This window comes from Canis lupus, chromosome 7 (genome assembly GCF_011100685.1).
Source record: "Canis lupus familiaris isolate Mischka breed German Shepherd chromosome 7, alternate assembly UU_Cfam_GSD_1.0, whole genome shotgun sequence".
Classification (NCBI taxonomy): domain Eukaryota; kingdom Metazoa; phylum Chordata; class Mammalia; order Carnivora; family Canidae; genus Canis; species Canis lupus.
The window spans coordinates 44758630-44776971 of NC_049228.1; the positions used below are offsets into that span (position 1 = coordinate 44758630).

The 18342-nt window shown below is 48.3% G+C and overlaps 1 protein-coding gene across 5 annotated transcripts in view; it reads left to right on the forward strand.

The window, feature by feature from the left end:
- Positions 1–18342, forward strand: part of LOXHD1 (lipoxygenase homology domains 1) — a 164599-nt gene that overhangs the window by 105282 nt on the left and 40975 nt on the right. Inside the window, exons 22-28 of one of the 5 annotated variants that reach the window (XM_038543364.1) lie at positions 396–562; positions 1253–1357; positions 4053–4181; positions 5290–5454; positions 9222–9403; positions 13673–13789; positions 14785–14947. In XM_038543364.1, coding sequence (XP_038399292.1) covers positions 396–562; positions 1253–1357; positions 4053–4181; positions 5290–5454; positions 9222–9403; positions 13673–13789; positions 14785–14947 — 1028 coding nt within the window. Of the gene's footprint in view, positions 1–395; positions 563–1252; positions 1358–4052; positions 4182–5289; positions 5455–9221; positions 9404–13672; positions 13790–14784; positions 14948–15475; positions 15588–18342 lie in introns of those variants that run through there. The other 4 variants (XM_038543360.1, XM_038543362.1, XM_038543361.1 and 1 more) reach the window with 4 other exon arrangements.

Sequence of the window (18342 nt, forward strand, 5' to 3'; positions counted from 1 at the left end):
AATGGGGTGATCCCCAGGCTAGGTAGGATGGGAGGGCCATGCGTTTGGGGAAGGGGAGGAAGGCCCCTGAGAGCCTCTCATTTTGCAGCCCAGCACTGCTCCTTCATGAGATGCTCCTTTGTTGTTGTTGTTGTTGTTAACTTTCTTTTTTTTTTTACATTTTTTATTTAAATTCAATTTTCCAACATATAGTCTAACACCCAGTGCTCATCCCATCACGTGCCCTCCTCAGTACCCATCACCCAGTTACCCCATCCTCTCCCCCCTTCTGCAACCCTTTGTTTTTTTCCCAAAGTTAGGAGTCTCTCATGGTTTGTCTCCCTCTCTAATTTTTCCCCACTCAGAGACCTTTCTAAAGAGACATTCCCAACCTTTCCTCATTCTCCACCCCACAGGTACTACTTTCCATGCCAACGCTGGCTGGCAGTGGAGGAGGATGATGGCCAGCTGTCCCGGGAGCTGTTGCCAGTGGACGAGTCCTATGTGCTGCCAAGCGAGGATGAGGAGGGTGGGGGTGGTGGTGACAACAACCCCCTTGACAACCTGGCCCTGGAGCAGAAAGGTTTCCTAAGCTAGAGCTGGTTTCTTCCCTCCAGCATCCCTCCCTTCTGCCTCTCCTCCATCCCAGGTTTCCATCTTCCCTTCCCCTGTGGGCTCCGGGCAACTCCTTCCCTGGCAATGTACTGCTTTCTCCTTGCTCCATGGCAAGAGTGGGGAGGTGACAAGACATGTCCCAACATGTCTAGCATAGGTCTGAGTGTAAAATACATGGCTTAGCATGGAGTTACTGTCAGAAATGGAGTGGAATAGAATGGAATGAACTAGGATAGGAGAAGATAGGATAGGCTAGAATAGAATAGTTGTGGCTGGCTCTGATTTGGTTTTGTGTCCTCCCCTCCAGGCACATTATAAGCTCTCAATACATGTTTGTCAAGGGAAAGAATGAACTTTCAAGGACTCCCTTGAAACTCGCATCCCTAAAACTCTTCCCAACCAAGAGGAGTCAGACCAGGCTTCCGGCTGATGAGCTCAATTCTCTCCTAAGCATCCTGCAACTCTATTGATTGAGAGCTTCCTGTGTGAGCTGGAGGTGGGGGAGAGAGACCTCATCTCTGCCTTGAGGAAGTTTCCAGACTAAAGGCAACTGCAAAAAACACATGCTGCAAATAAATTTATTTGAATTTGTTTTTCCCTCCTCCCTCTGTGGGAAGGGCAATTTACCACTCACTTCCCCACACTCCTCTCCCGGCAGACAAATCTACCACATTCTCAGTGACCGTAAAGACTGGAGACAAGAAGAATGCAGGCACAGATGCCAATGTCTTCATCACACTCTTCGGCACACAAGACAACACTGGTAAGAAAGCAACGCAGGGCTGAAGCTCACCCACATTCCTTCCCAAGGAGACTAGGAGATTCAACAGAACTTTCCAAGGAAATCCTGGTCATGCCTCTCTTTTTCTCTCTTTAAAAAATTTCTTCTTGAGAATTCCTCTTTACTGTTCTTACTTTATTTTATTGTGGGAAGTACACTTACCATGGGATCTATCTTCTTAACAAATTTTAGATGTATAATGAATGCATCCCTGTTGACTGAATACAGATTGTAGAGCAGATCTCTGTAGCTCATTACTCTTACCAAAGTGAAAATGTGCTGGTTGACTAATAACTCCCCACCTTCTCCTTTCCCTAGTTCCTGGTAACCACCATCCCATTTTATGAATTTGACTATTTTGGATGCTTTGTATAAGTGGAATCATGCTATATTTGTTTTTCTGTGTCTGCCTTATTTCACTCAGTGAAATGTCTTCGAGGACCATCCACATTGATACATGTTAGAGAATTTCCTTCTTTTTTAGGGCTGAATAGTGTTCCACTGTATGCATATATCACATTTTTCAAAATCTGCCCATCAATTAATAGACACTCAGAATTTCCCCACAGTGCTATAATGAACATGGTCATGCTAATATCTTTTCAAGATCTTGGTTTCAGTTCTTTTGGATATATACCCAGAAGTGGGATTGCTGGATCATATGGTAGTTCTATTTTTAATTTTTTTTAGGATTTTTCATACTGTTTTCCATAGCAACTACACCATTTTGCATTCCCACCAACTGTGTACAAGGGTTCCAGTTTCTTCACATCCTCACCAGCTGTTGCCTTTTGATTTTTGATGGTAGCCATCCAAACAGGTGTGAGGTGAGATCTCATTGTGGTTTTGATTTGCATTTCCCTGGTGCTTGGTGACAGTGAACATTTTGTTTGTATACTGTGGGCCATTTGTATGTCTTTGGAGAAATGTTTATTTAAGTCTTTAGCCCATTTTTATTTTATTTTATTTCATTTTTAAAAGATCTTATTTATTGATTCATGAAACACACACACACACACACAGATAGAGAGAGAGGCAGAGACATAGGCAGAGAGAGAAGCGGGCTCCATGGAGGGAGCCCAATGTGGGACTCGATCCTAGGACTCCAGGATCACACCCTGAGCCAAAGGCAGATGCCCAACCACTGAGCCACCCAGGCGTCCCTTTAGCCCATTTTAAAAGTTAGGTTATTAGTTTTTTGTTATGGAGTTGTAAGATATTTTTTAAGGAACCCCCCATCAGATATATGGTTTGCAAATATTTTCACCCATCCTATAGGTTGCCTTTTCATTCTGTTGATTATTTTCTTTGCTGTGCAGAAGCTTTTCAGTTTGATGCAACCCCACTTCTTTATTTTAATTTTTGTTGCCTAATACTTTTGAGATCATATCCATGAAACCATTGCCAAGACCAATGTCACGGAGTTTTCCCCCATGTTTTCTTCTACAAGTTTTACAGTTTCACGTCTTATGTTTAAATCTACAATCCATTTTGAGTTGGTTTTTGTGTATGGTGAAAGATAAGGACCCACATTCATTCTTTTACATGTAGATTTCCAGTTTTCTCAGCACAGTTGATGGAAGAGACTGACCTTTTCCTGTTGTGTATGCATGTCTCACACTTTTGACAGATTGCATACAACCAGCCCTATTGGGGGGCCAATTCCTTTTTTCTTAAAAATCTCCATGTGAGGGATACCTGGGTCCTTCAGTTAGTTAGCATCCAACTGTTGATTTTGGCTCAGGTCATGATCTGAGGATCCTAGGTTCAAGTCCCATGTTGGCCTCCAAGCTCAGCAGGGACCATGAGGATTCTCTTTCTCTCACCCTCTGCTCTTCCCCTTACTCACGCACGTACCCCCCGCCAAATAAATCTTAAAAAAAAAAAAACTCCATGTGAGGTGACTTGTCTACCTGGATTGTGAACTTTGGTTCCTTTAGAGATTCCTTCTAAATCTTACTAAGTCAGTCCTACTATACTCCAGGGGGCAGAGAGCCCTCTGTCATCTTTCCTGTCCTCATTGCTATGTCTACCACTCTAGAAGTATTTGGAAGCCATATGAATCATCTTCCCTTCAGCATCCTCTCCTTAGGCAATGGTGCCTGATCCTATAGTCATTCTTTCTCTAGGCCTTTCTGAAACTTTTCAGCATTTTCTGTGTCCTTCCTGGAGGCATCACTCTCTTTACCTTTTGAGACCATAATGAAGGACCTCCCGGTCCAAACAGTGACTGGTCTGTTCTCCGTGACTTCTGCCAGCTTTATCCTGTTCAAGGGTCCCCCTGGAACTCCAGGGAGCAAGGGGAGAGTGATTTTGTCACTGGCTTTCTCCCCATGTGGAGAAACATGAGGAGGATGGAAGCAGAGCTGACACTAACTTAGGGCCCTACCACTTTCTCCTGGATGGTCTTGAATAAGACCTCTTGATGTGTTTCCTGTCCTTGAGATACAAATTAAAAATAAAAATACATACCTTGAAGACTAATTACAAATCTCAATAAAATGACACCCCCCCAAATTGCCAAATGTATAAAAGTGCCTGGTGGATAGAACTTGCACGATCTAAATTTTGTGAAAGTTAGAAAAATTTGGTCATTACAAGGAAGGACTCGGGACAGTCAGAATAGATTTGAAGGTCTCAGGACCAGCCAGTCACATGAGGGTCATTTGGTTGGCAGGAATGACCCTCCTGAAATCCTCCAAGACCAACAGTGACAAGTTTGAAAGGGACAGCATTGAAATCTTCACAGTGGAGACGCTGGACCTGGGAGATCTGTGGAAAGTCAGGATTGGTCATGACAACACAGGTCTGGTTTCCCACTCCCTCTGTTTTCTGCTAAGAATATAAGGACCATAGACAGGTCCCTGTGGGTTTCTGGGAAAGAATGTGCAAGAAACTTGGATGTCATCTGCATTCCATGATGACAGTTTCCTCAGTCCCTTCAGCCCAGTGGAGCCCTGGCTGCATGCAGAGATCCTAGTCTATTTGGCCTGGGCTGGGGCCTGGACACCAGTGATTTCCCCAAACCCCTATCCTCAGTTATTTCATTGTGTAGCCACATTTGAGAATCCTCTATCTAGCTCAGTGGTTCTCCAACTTTAGTGAGCAACAGAATCATCTTGGGGAGTTGTTAAACATAGGTTTCTGGGCCCCACCCACACAGGCATTGATTCAGTAGGTTTAGGGTGGGGGCTGAGCATTTATATTTGTCACACATGATGCTAGGACTGCTGGACTCCATTTTGAGAACGACTGATCTAGTCAATTCTTTCCAGAACCCACTGACACTACTGCCAAAGTTTGTTCTCTCTTAGTAAAGAAGGACTTTTTTTTTTTTTTTGGTCTTTTAACTAAGTATTTTAAACCTAAGGAAGGAGGCCCTGTTGCTGGCCTCTGGGATGCAGAAACAAAATTCTCTGCTCAGCTCCCATTTCCTTCATTAAACCTGATCACTCATCTTTCTGGAGAAGACCATCAATCCTTCACAAATTTCCCTTCCCTTCTTGTACCACACACTGAGGCCAGGGAGCTCAGAGTGTCTTCCTTGTTCCTGGGTGAAATTATGAAATCCTTGTTAACACAGGCTCTCTTTGGCATCTCTGAGTTCCCTATTTAGAGAGTCTTCCACCCTGGACAGTATGCTAGCTGTCACCTCCTGTCACCTCCTCCCCAGGCTCCTTTGCTCTTGCTAATTTCACTGACAGCAGCCTGGAGTGTGATCTAGCTTCAGCTGGGTATACATCTGAACAAGAAGCATTTTAGCAAAGCCTCTCAGTGACAGGAAAGGCATGCGCATGGTGTAGCTATAGACGTCAACCACAGGGCAGGAAAGAATGTGTGGAGTCCCTGAAGTTGCCCACAGCAAGCCATCTCTGGGGAGCTCCTTGGTGGGTTCTGTGTCTCCTTCTCTCCAGGCAAAGCTCCAGGCTGGTTTGTAGACTGGGTAGAGGTGGACGCCCCATCCCTTGGGAAGTGCATGACTTTCCCCTGTGGCCGCTGGCTGGCAAAGAATGAAGACGACGGAGCCATCGTCAGGGACCTCTTCCACGCAGAGCTTCAGACAAGGCTGTACACACCATGTAGGAAGCATACACGGCAAGGCTGGCCCTCTTCCCAAACCCCGTCACCCACTATCTCAACTTGGTCACCCACTATCTCAACTTGGTCCTGGTCCCTCCTCCAGCCCTTCCCTGGGCCAGGCTCATCTTGGAGATTTGGGTCTCTCACTCCTCTCTCTCCCTGGGCCTTCTGTGGGCTATGGGCAGTGTCCTGGGTCCAGGGTAAGGAAATAGGAGCTTAGACCAACTTCTACCCCAAAGCAGCTGGTAACAACATGCAGCAAGCCTCTCTGGTGCTTGATTTCCTTGTAAGACCCAAAAGGAAAGAAAGATAAAAGTCTAACTGAGAAGTCATTATCAGCCCCATCGCCAATCTTCAGCCCGGTTGGTAACAGGACAAAGAAATCACTCTTACCAGACTTTATTCTGATGGCGGCCGGGGGGCGGGGGGTGGCGGGGGGAGAAAGAACTTGAAAAGATGATAAATGTGATTCTTTTCACCCAATTAAAGAAATGGAGGCAAGGGAACAATTTGGTAAAATTCCAACATTTCCTCTCCAGTGTCATCAGAAAGTATATATTCAATGTTTATGAATATGTAGGTACGTACTAGGTGCTGGGAATCAAACTGAATTCAACCAAACTATAAACATCTGTCTGAATATGCTCATATTAGAACCAAACCCACAGAATACAATTTTTTCTAAACAAATAATTAGTTATACCAAAAGATTTCCCCCCAAACATCTCATAATTACAAAGTATGAATGAGTAATGAATTTTTTTTTTTGCCTGAAGCAATTAAACTGGAAAAGACTCAATCCATCAAGATATTTTCTGGTCCAAAGCCTGAAATAAAGTGACATTTCCCTCTAGCAAAATCTCTGCACATACAAAACAAACCCTGGATCCAGCCACTGCCCCAAGGAGCCGCCTTCAGTCTAGGACACATATTTACCCGGCAGATGTACGCAGAACTGGCAGCAGGACTGCGTGAGACTCTTCGAAACAAAAGTAGCTGTTTCTCCCTTCATGCCCTAGGACAGGCCTTGCTCTGAATTTGTATGGCCTGATCTTGGGTATATTCAGTTCTAGGCTGATACTACAACAAGCCCATTTGCTCTTGTCTTAGACTCACATTTACAAAGAAAAAAAAATACAGAAGAGGCTTCCTTTCCACCTGGGAGAGCTATGGAGGCAGCTTCAGAGTACAGGTCTCACCAGGCAGGTGCATGGAAGGGAGTATCTACTGCTCAGAACCTATTTTCTTATTTGGGAGAGATCTTGAGGGCCCACATCCAGGGAGCTCCAGGTACTGCGGAGATGCAGTCCCAGGAGAGGTGGCTGGGCGTCATTCTCAGGGGCCTAGAAGGCTTAGACCTAGATTCAGTAGTTCGGCAAGGCTTCCCAATATATGTGAAACCAGAAGAATAGAACAAGATGGCTCTGCTTCCAGACCATCTGAAATGTGCTGCCTATACAAGTAGAGGTCCATTAGGAAGAGGACCACTGTGATGATGTGAGTGTATAGGCTCCACACAGCGTGGAGCCCTGCAGGTCAGATTCATGCCATGTCAGGGCTGAGAGGCACCTTAACCCTTAGCCTGTGTTCTGAGGATTGCTGGTATCAAAGAGGGTGTCTCAGTGTCGCTAGTGGAAAAGGAGAAGGGATGAGAGAGAACAGTTTCCCAGTTCATACCATCCAGAGCAGCTCCTCAGCTTTAAAAAGTCAAATTTTTTTCTGAACATTCGTCCTAAAGGTATTTCAAAGAACTGCACAGAAATATTCCACTGAAAATTAATTTCGGTTAAACCATCTGAAAACCATAGATTCTGTTAAGCCCTCTCATTTTACAAAGAAAAAGGCCCAGAGAAGTACATCCATTTGTCCAAGGACACACAGCTTCTCAATGGCAGAGACAGAAATAGACCAGGAAACACTCTGAGGCCAGGCCTAGACCAACGAGGGCTGAAAGTGGACTATTCCCACACAGATATTTCTAGGGCTTCTCCCACTGCCAGCTAGTCTCAGGAAAGCTCAAGTCCATTGCAATCTTCTCTGCTCAAGGCCTCCTGGGCCTTAGACCATGGAGACACCCAAGAGGGCTTAAAAGAAGTTGCATCCATTATTACAGTGGCCTGCGTTTCCTCTTAACCTTGGTCAGGGCCCTGTCCAGGCCACTGTGGGAATGGTGATCACCTCCCTGGGCAATTAGATCCTGGGACTTGTAGGTAGAAGCAGTACTCACGTCCAGTTCATGATAACTGCACCCCTAGAGGTTGACTACACTGGATTTAGGGGTCAGACAAGCCAGGGCTCAAGTTGCAGTTCTACCTCTGACCAGCCGTATGACTTGAGGCAAGTTATTTTACCTCTGAGCCTTGCTTTTCTCATCTCTGAAGAAAAGTATAATATCTCCTCCACAGGTCATTGTGAAGGTTACAGATGAGGAAGGTAGGATGCTTAGTAGAGAGTCTGGCATGAGGCGAGTACTCCATGAATGGCAATTACCATTATTATAGGCCTCACAACTACAATTCTACAGCAGAGTAGCCATCATCATAAACATCATCATAAATGAAAGGACAACTCATTTGCTTTGCAGCAAATTTGGAGAAGGTTGGGGCCACCTGTGAGAAGGTGACTTTTAATGTGATTTCTTTCAAGGTTGAGACCACAGAATAGGGTAGCTTTCTGCTTAAACTGTTTCTCTGGGTTTTTAACATATTTTTTTTATTATTTCGACTTTGAGTATATATACATTTATATATATGTATGCAACAAATAAGTGTCACAAAAAATCTTTACCCTCATTATGTGTAATGTCCCCATAGATGATATTTTTTATTCAATTCTTTTCAATTGAATATATTGAATAGAAAATATCATATTTTTTTTAAATAGTGGTGCCTACCCACTAAACTTATTTTACAACCTGCTAATGGATCTCAATCTGTAGTTAGTGACACATTCTTTTAAACTGCTGGTCTCAAGCTCCAGTGTGAAGTCTGAGTTAAATATTTAGATGACTAGAAATCATCCTGTAGAGAATCTAGGGAGAGATTGGGAATCTGTGTGTTTAATAAGCACCCAAAGAGTTGCTGAGGTGAAGGATCCTCAGCCCACACAGTGGGCAATGCTGGTCTCTACCCATGCTGGCGGCTGCCCACAAGGAAGCTGCTTGCCAACTGTACTGATGAGTCAGCCTCCCTTTTAAGGAGTCCACAAGGTCACCCCTCTTCCCCAGCATCCGACCCAGCAAGGGCCAAGTACATTATGGAGGGTTTGGGAGGGCAGACTAGTGTGGAGCAAGTGACGGCAGGAAGAGGAAGGATTCTCACCCTGTAGACCGCTGACCCAATTGGTCCATTGCTCTCTGAAATATAACCCTCCTGTTTATAGTGTCTATAGCTAAGGATCATGGTGAGGACACATTACAGAAGAGGAAACCGAGGCTCCTAAGTGACTTGCCCAGGTCACACAGAATGTCATGGTAGAGCCCGTGTTTTCAGCCAAACTGCTGTACTAGCTCTGTGATGTAAGAGGCATGGAGACCCTGGTCCTTGGTGACAGGGGCTGTCTGTGGGCAGTAGGCATGACAGGACACTGCCTCTCCCCTCCCCCTGCCTGCGGTTGCTAAGAAACCATGTGAGGGTCTAGGTCCCTGGACAGCAGCTCCTGGTGATGGGGCCCCAGGGCAGTGGTGCCAGTGAAAAGCTTGATCTTGCCCACATTTGTTTTCTGTTCTCACCTCCCCTCTGACTTCACCCCCGTCCACCACCCTCAGTTGTCCCTTACGAGATCATCCTGTACACCAGCGATGTCTTCGCTGCTGGGACAGATGCCAACATCTTCATCGTCATCTATGGCTGTGACGCGGTGTGCACCCAGCAGAAGTACCTTTGCACCAATAAGAGGGAGCAAAAGCTGTTCTTTGAAAGGAAGTCAGCCTCCCGCTTCATTATGGAGGTACCTGGGCTCAGCAGACTGTGGGGGGAGCTGGGACTGGGAGGTAGAGGGGGGCATCAGAAGATCGGGGAAGAAGAGACCTGTGTCCAGAGGCACCCTGATGGCTGCTGTTAGTAAAGAAGCCAGGCAGTACATCCAGCCTCACTGGGCCTCACTCGGTACATCTGAGTAGCCAGGAGGATGGGACACCTCACCTGCCCCACCAGGACTAGTATCAGGAACTAAGGTGACAATAAGTGGACAGGGTTTGGGGAGACTAGAGGCATAATTCCCTTTCCACTGGGACCATCTCCAGTGCTAGCAACAACACACACATATCCATGGGGAGGGCCTGGCTTCAGACATCCCATATGTTCTCCCCAGCTCCCCTGCTAGCCTAGGGGTTTGCTTGTTCCATGCTTACTATAGGTGTAGGTCATAGCACCTTGACATCTCACTGTCTTTCCTGTGCACTCCACCATGTGCTAGGTTGGGTGGGAGAGACAAGAGAAGGGGGGCACCCAGACTCTGCCTGCAAGGGGCTTGCAGTCCAGGTGGAGGACCCCAGACTTTCACATAAGGCTAACAGAGAGAGTCTGGTCATCCTTAGAATAACTGATCCTGTGGGTATGAAGGCTCAGTCATAGGGCTCTATCCATTAACTCATTCAACCCCCCATAGCAACTCTGGTTTGTAGTTATTCCTGTTTAAAGATAGGGAAAGTGAGGACGGAGTGCTGAGTAGCTTGCATAAATTCACACAGCTAGACTGTAATGGAAGCAGGATTCAGACCCAGGAGAACTGGCTCAGAATACGTGCTCTTAGCCCCTGCAGAACATGAGCCCATGGCATTGAGGGCAAGTAAGGGATTGACTGAACATGTGATGGGTATTCAGAGAAAGAAGGCTCCTTGGATGTGGTGGCTTTGAACTGGACTGAATGCGACTATAAGCAGGGGAAGGCATTCCTAGCAAGGGGAACATTGTGGCCAAGGGCCAGAGGTTTTGGTTTTTGGTTTGAAGCGTGTGGTTTGAAGTTTGGCCAGAGGGACAGCAGGAGGGTGACAGAACGGATAGGGGACTGGCTGAAGCAAGACTTAGAGGGGACAGCTCTGAAGGAAAAGAGCTAGATGTCTCAGGAGTCTGGATGCATCAGATAGCAGAGACCTTTGGAGAAATGTCCCTTATCTTCTGATGGGAAACAAAGTCCAGAGCCCCTTTCTTCTCCCCTGGCCAGTGTCTTTGTTGGGGGACTCCCTGCTCCCTCCCCACCTTCTCTGGGAGCAGTCAGCACTTGTGGGAAGGTTGCCACCTTGGTGGAGTCTTTACTGGGGAAAATTCAAGGGTGATTCATTTATCCACACAAAGCAACAGCTCACCCACTCGAGATGGCCTGGTACATGAGTCATCCCAGCCTGACGCTGTTAGTGGTGGTGGTGGGGCTATGATTACACCTCAGCGTGACTTCCATGGAGTTTTATCAATGAGGTGCCCACTAATCAGCAGCTATAATTTGCCAGTAATTTGTTGCTAAGTTTTTTCTTTTTTCCTTTTCAAATCTATCTGGCTATTGGAGGAATGTGAGAGTCTCGAAACAAATGAAAAAAGCTTCGTGTCCCTGCCTCTCCCTGTCTCTTTTCTGACTGATCTCCAGGTGAGACAGAGAGCGCCGGATGGCAGGCACATAAGCTCAAGTTCTAGGCACATAAGCTCTGGCTCAGACACGAGCTCATGAGCAAGCCACTCCCCCCTTCGTGGCTTTGCCCTAAGACACGGGGAGTGGCTGGGAGAATGGTAATAATAACTAATATTTGTTCCGCACCTGCCTTGTGTTGGCCCTGTTCTGAGCACTTGAAGTAGATCAATTCATGGAGTCTTCATCACCATCACAAGAGTTGGTGGTATGATTATCCTTTCTTACAGCTGCAATGGCAGGTTAAGAAACTTGCTCAGGACATCATAATTAACAAAGGGCAGAGCCAAGATTTGAGCTCAAGCAGTTCAATTCCAGAACCTTGTCTTTCACCTCTTGGGAGAATATTGGGTTTCCTCTGATTCTGGGGCTCTCATGAAGGCCCACCATCCATGGCTAGCAGTCCCCTAGTGACCTCCTTGCTCACTGAGGGTCACAACAGAGATGGTCACCCTGACATGGCATGCATAACTGAGTGGCTAGATGGCTGAGGCTCCAGAAGGACCCTTGAACAGCAGGTCCACACATCTCGAACCTCAGAGGTGGGATGGGGAAGGAGGAGAAGAGGCACTTGCGCAGAGGGAGAGGCAGGTGAATCTTCACTGCTCAAAGCAGCTGGCAGCTCAGTGTCCTCAGGTGGACCTTCTGTGGGCCAAAAGTTTTCTCCATAGCTTCTGTGCCTCTCCCATCATGAGGGAATGAGGCCTCATTAAAAATGTCCAGAGCACTAACATCAGCCTGAAGTCGCCCATCTGTTTCATGATCAGACTGCCCCTTGGGGGCTCACTGGGGACACCACTACACCACTCCTAGGGTGCAGCGAGGGTGAGCTGGCCAGTAAAGAGCAGGATGGGGGGACAGTGATGCAAGCAGCAGAAGGCACGGTAGCTATAGCATCCTTTTTAATTCTCATAACTTGCAACAATGTGGTGCCCTGCGGGTTACCCGGAAGGAGAGAATGGTTGACATAAAGAACCATGGCTGGGATCTTAGACCTAGAAGTGACCTCTGAGGGCTACTCTGCTCATGCCTCTGCCTTCAATTGAGGAAGACATTGTTCTCCCCCATTTTATAGATGGTTGAGGAAGACACTGGAAGAGCAAGTGCCTTGCCTCAGATTGCAGGGGTTGTAGGTGGCAGAGCTGTGGCTACAACTGGGAAGGATGAGGGTGGGGATGACAGCAGGGGGAAGTTCTCCAAGCAGTGCTGATGGGCCTGCCCTGGGCTGCCCACTGTGGTAGCCGTGTGGGGAAGAAGGAAACCAGTGGTCGGAAGCTGTTGCAATTCATTTTAGAGTTCACTTCCGTCTGTGGTTATAGACACTTTGCATTTGATGAATGATTTATCACTCAGATGCCATTCACTCATCACGAACCCTCACCCACCCCAGACCTGACTGCCATCTCCTTGCACTGAGAACTTGCCCGTGCTGGCCAGGTGGCCGGCTCTGTAGAGACGCTGCCAGGACACTCAAATTGGCACATCCCCCTCGCCTTATGTCTGGCCACCTCATTGCTTTGATAAAGGATGTGGAGGGATTGGAGGGATCAGTCATTCCTGATAGAGTCTCTCCCCTGCACTCCATGCCGTCGGCTCCAGATGGAAGAGAGAAGAGCTGATAGCTCCTGAATTTCAGGGACTCACTGCGGCACACACACATCAGCTGTCCCATTCAACAGGACTTGCATCCACATGATCATGATTAAAGTTCAACGTTGTGTCTGAGAGAACCTGGCTGTTTTGCAGATGAGGAAATGCTCATTCTTTCATCCTTTCAGCCAATATTTACTGAGCACCAGAGTCTCAGGCTCTGTTGTAGGCTTTGGGGATAGTGGTGAGCACAAACAGGTATGGTGCCTGCCCTTGTAGCTGTCAGTGGTAGAGGACAGGGCATTACACTGATGAATGCAAATTTCCCACTATGAGAAGTACTGGGCTGGGGGTGGGGGAGTGCCATGGGATGTTGTAAGTGCCTGTCATAAAAAGATTTGACTTTCTTGAAGTGGTCAAGGGGGCTTCCCTGAGGAAGTGATCCTCGATCTGAAACCTGAGTGATGAGGTTGAGGTTTAGGTAAGGAAGAAAAAAATGAAGGGGCTGTGGGAGCCAGTGCAAAGGCCCCATGGCAAGAGAATGTCAAGTTTGAGGGACTGGAATTTGAGGGATATAGAAGAGGGGTAGCTGGAGATAGAGGGTCTCCTAGGGGCCAAGATTAAAAGGTCAGGGTGGCAAGACAGGGCATAGGTGGAACCAGAACTCATCTTCTGATACTCAAGTCAGTTCTCAAGCCAAGAACAAGCTGCCACAAGGGTGAGTAATGGAAAACAGAGAGGTGAGCTCCACCATGGAAGGGAAGGATATGGGAAGACAGCCTCCTAGAGGTTGATCGCACTGAGTTCTGGAGTCTAGGCTGATTTTAAGTGGGGAGAGAGGAAGGGAAGCCTTAGCATGGCATGTGAAGAGGAGAGTAGAGGCTGGCTCAGCCGGACAGTGGGGACATCATTCAAAGGGACACCCACCCTGGGGAGGCAGGATATTTCTGAGGTTGTACTTTCCCGGACCTTTCAGCTACCATCTGGTGCATTTTCTCCTTCCCACAGTTAGAGGACGTGGGGGAAATCATTGAGAAAATTCGGATTGGCCATGACAATACGGGCATAAATCCTGGGTGGCACTGCTCCCACGTGGACATCCGCAGGCTCCTCCCAGATAAAGACGTGAGTTTCTGACTGGTCTGTCCTGCTGGAGTATTTTTTACCCCCTTTCCAGAAGAGAATCAAGGCATATTCCTGATAAGAACCTGCAGCTTTATGGGATGCCTGGGTGGCTCAGTCGGCTAAGCATCCAGCTCTTAATTTCGGCTCAGGTCATGATCTCAGGGTCATGATCTCAGGGTCATGGGATCAAGCCCTGAGTCAGGCTCTGAGCTCAGCAGGGAATCTGCTTGAGATTCTCTCCTTCTGCCCCTCCCTCTACTTGCTTGAGCACTCTCTCTCTCTCTCTCTTTCTTCTTCCCTCTCTCTAAATAAATAGATAAATAAATAAATAAATAAATAAATATTAAAAAAAAAAAAAAGAACCTGCAGCTTATTAAGTTGAGGTAAAATCTGAGGACAGTTCACCCCGCTTGCTCAGAGTGCACGAACCAGCTCAGGTCCAAGGCATAACCTTTCAGAAGCTCATTCAGGGATCAAGGAGGAGGATCTGGGCAGCCCTGTCTCTGCTCCCCACCCCCAGGGCCACACTACTAGTGAGTGACCAAGCATACCCTTCCTGCTCCCCAAGGTCAACTCATAGAAAGAAATCCACCAGCACAGCTTGGCAAGCGTTCTGGAGCCACAGAATTCTAAGCATGGAAGGCTGGTTTCAGTGGTGGCTGTGGTTGAGGGACTTGAGAGCAATTTAACAATCCTGAGCCCCTTCCCTTACTTGTGGAACCCAAGTGTGCGGGATAGGACTCCAATATCTATTTTTAAGTGACCCTGGGAACCCCACCTTCAAGAGCCAACTGCTGATGCAGTTGTTGAAGTCTTTAAGACTGAACCTGCTGGAATCTGGGCTGAGCCCAGCCTCCCCTGTGGCGTGTGTGTAATCTGGGGGTTCTCCATGACCCTCATCCTTGGTCCCCATGACTGTTGACATGCTGAGGAACCACTGACATCAGAAGGCTCCACACACACGACTAATTTCCCTCTTGTTTCCTCATCCCCAGGGCACAGAGACCTTGACTTTCCCTTGTGATCGATGGCTCGCCAAGTCAGAGGATGACAAGAAGACCATTCGAGAATTGGTCCCTTATGACATCTTCACTGAAAAATACATGAGAGATGGGTCCCTAAGGCAAGTCTACAAGGAAGTGGAGGAGCCTCTGGACAGTAAGTGTGGTGCCCTCGTCACAGTCAGCAGCAGCCGTCCCTTGTAGGGCACCTGCCCCGTGCCAGGCTGAGTGTTTGCAGCCAGGAGGCTGGGTGTGTGACTAACTCCAGTTGGTAGAGAGGGTGCCTGAGGCCCACAGAAGTGGTCTAATGTGCTCTCGTTCACACAGCTGATAAATGGCAGGAAAGATGTAAACAGCAGGCAGCCCTGGACGTCCTTCCCTGGCCTGACAGTGGGACACCCCATCCAGATGCCTGTTCACCCGTGCCTGGATTCTCCTGGTCCCCATGGCCTCCCTCTTCTTGGCTTCTCCAGCTACTCCTCTGCAGGCCTGGGTCCTCCCTGCTCTCGAGGGATCCAGCTGTCTCTACTACATATGAATAGAGAAGCATCTTGGACTTGTGTGTAGCTGGAGCTGCACACAGGGGTTTGGTGCAGCCTTGAGCATCCAGGGCCATGGCTTTCTTTTGTCTAAAGTGCAGGTACCTGTGCCCATTCCTCACTGATGCAGGCTTCTCTGCAGGGTCTGCCTCAGCCCGACCACAGCCTCCGTGTGCTTCTCGCTTCACTTGTGGACCGCTCTCTTCTCTTCCCATTTCTCTGACTGGCCCTCTGAGTGCTGTTTTCCTCTTGCGCCAGGTACTATTGCTCAGACTCAGTCCTCAGCCTTCCTTTCTCCTTTCTTTTTACATTGTGTGTGTATGTGTGTGTGCATATGTGCATGCACAATGGCACCCATGCATGCACACACATTCCTCCCAGGCCACAGGGACAGTCACACCTCTTTTTTTGACCCACGATGCCATTGTCCTCTCAACCCCCAGGTTATTTGGTCAGCCTTGAATGAGCTTTCAGTGTGTCAGAAATCAAATTCACTTGCGAGAAACAGGCTTTCCCCCATCTATGATACACAAAAGAATACTAAGGATCTCTTCCCGGTGGGCAGTGTAAACGGATCAGAGATTCCCTGAGAGAGCTTGGAGATCCAGCTCACATTTGTGGTGCTGCATTCCCTCTTGGAAACAATGGGAGTAAAATCCAGGATCCCAGGCCCCGTATGGAACCAGGAAGATGTAGACAGCTATGGCTCTAACATTTCCTTTCATCTCAGTTGCTACTTGCTTAGAGATAAAAACAAGCGTCGCCTCTGTAATGTGCCTTTCCAACCCAAATCCCTTTGCTATTAAGTCTGGGGGAAAATTCTCTTTTCTGCTTGGATCCCAGAGGACACCTCGGAAAGCTGTCCCAAGCGGCACACTTGGGCTGTTCTGTATTAATAACATGCCACAAACCCACTCTGTGCCTGGCGATGTTTCTAGGGAAACATCTTTCCACTGAGAACCGTGTGGCTTGGGTGGGACAAGGAGGGAGGAGGATCCAGAAATAGCCGGATTTGACTGCATAACTGCATTGCTCAGCACCCAGAAGCTGAATCAGTTTTCGCTCCCCCGAGGATTGGAAAGAGCGGTGGGGGTAAGGGGGAGGGGGAGAAGGAGGGCCGCTGGGCCACAGCCCCCGGAGGGTAATGGCACCCCACTCTGGGGCAAGGGCTCATAGAAAAGGTGTAGAGCAGGTCTGAATGCACGGCCAGGAGGTGACTGGGGAGAGAACACACAGGGGAGGACAGTTGATTGTTGTGTCTAAACTGTGACAAGATTCCTAATGTCACCTCCTGTCAGTATGAGCCAGACAGACCTGGGTGCTGTTGACTCTTAAACACCAAAGAGAAGATTTTACTTATTAATGCGATGCATGAAATGCTGACAGATGCTGTGCTGAGCAAGGCAGGAGTGGAGGGCAGAGTGACAGTCCTGGGAGGGGTGCAGGGCGGGGGACAGGCCCCTGACAGCCATGCTCACAGGGCACTGCGGAGGTCTTCGAAGCAGACTGCCAGGCAGGGAGGGAGGGTGGAGAGGAGGTTTGGAAAGGGCTTGAGGGAGGGGAGCAGAGTTCAGGTTTGCACGTGAGTTTGTGATGTCTCATCAAGGTGGATGTGCCCCCCTAGGTGACAGGACCATGGATCTAGAGCACAGGAGGGCACTGGGTTGGAGACACAGACTCAGGGGCCTCACAGAAGTCCACGCCCAGGGTGTGCAGGAGGGGAGCTGAAGGAAGCGGGCAGAAGCACGCATCTGAGGGGCGGCAAGAAGATTAGGAACCCCTAAAGCTGCTGCTCCAGAAGGAGCCACCAGAGAGGCAGATGGAGAGCAGGAGAGAATAATGCTGTGGAGTCCAAGGGAAAAAGAGGAAAATAATAGGAACCACGCTGTGGGGGTGAACGTGTTCCACAACTGTGGGTATGAGTAACTCATGTCATCTTCCTTTTCTCGATGTAATTAAATGTGGCCTGGGCCCACTTGCTAGAGTTGGTAAGAAAGTCCATCACTTTAGGGAGAGAGAGAGAATATAGGGAGTCACTATAGGGAGAGAGAATCCGTCTTTTTCAATTTTGAGAGAATCATGAGCCTCCCAGGAGGGGCCTAGCTGCTTAGTCCAGGGCGGGTACTATGGAGAACTGTGTCCTCCTGCCACACAGTGACCATAGCTGCTGGTTCTCCACAGACATGCAAGCGTCATTCCCCTGGGTGGCCAGAAACACCTTGATTTCATTGTGAGACCCTCTCTTCAGCCACGAGGCCTCCTTGCCTCAAGTTCCCAGATAACCCCACAGCCATCTCCCCACCTCCGTGTGCAGGTGAGGGGTCCCTGCCAGCCAAGGGGACTCCAGAGCCCTGCCCTCCTCACAGGCCGGAGAAACCAATCTTCGTCCCAGTCTGGCCACTCCCACCTCTCACCTCAAAGCCACAATTTCCATCCCTTCCCCTGGGAATCAGCCAGCTGAGTCCCTTCTTCTTGGCCTGAAACTCCAAAGCTCATAAGACAGAAGAATCTGGAGAGGAGACAAAGAACTCTTAGCCTTTCCCCCTGGCATGGAAGTTGAAAAGGGAAATACTTTATCCTTCTTCCACGAGCCATTAGCAGCAGAACAAAGACAAGACACTGGCTTATCTTTATTTTCTTTAATAATCTTTAATAGCTGTCCCACCAGTATTTATCCAGCCCTTCCCACAGGCCATGGGAGGTGATGGAGCACGTAGCCGTCACTCTGGGCGGGTGTTGGTCAGCAGAGTTAAAGAATTAATCAAAATAAGGACGTAGACACCATGGGGAAGCTATCATCTCAGAAATATTTGATTTTTTCTGAAGACCATCTAGAAGGAACTGGCGTGAATACTGGTCACCTTCAAACAGGAAGGCGTATTATTGCCCACGTGTCAGGGCAGGTAGATGTAGTGAGCGTGGTGCATGCACACACTTCGGCCCATCCTCCGGCATCTTCCCTCCTGGGAGCGCGGGAAGCCGGATGGGTGGATAGTGGGTGAGCTGCAGGGAG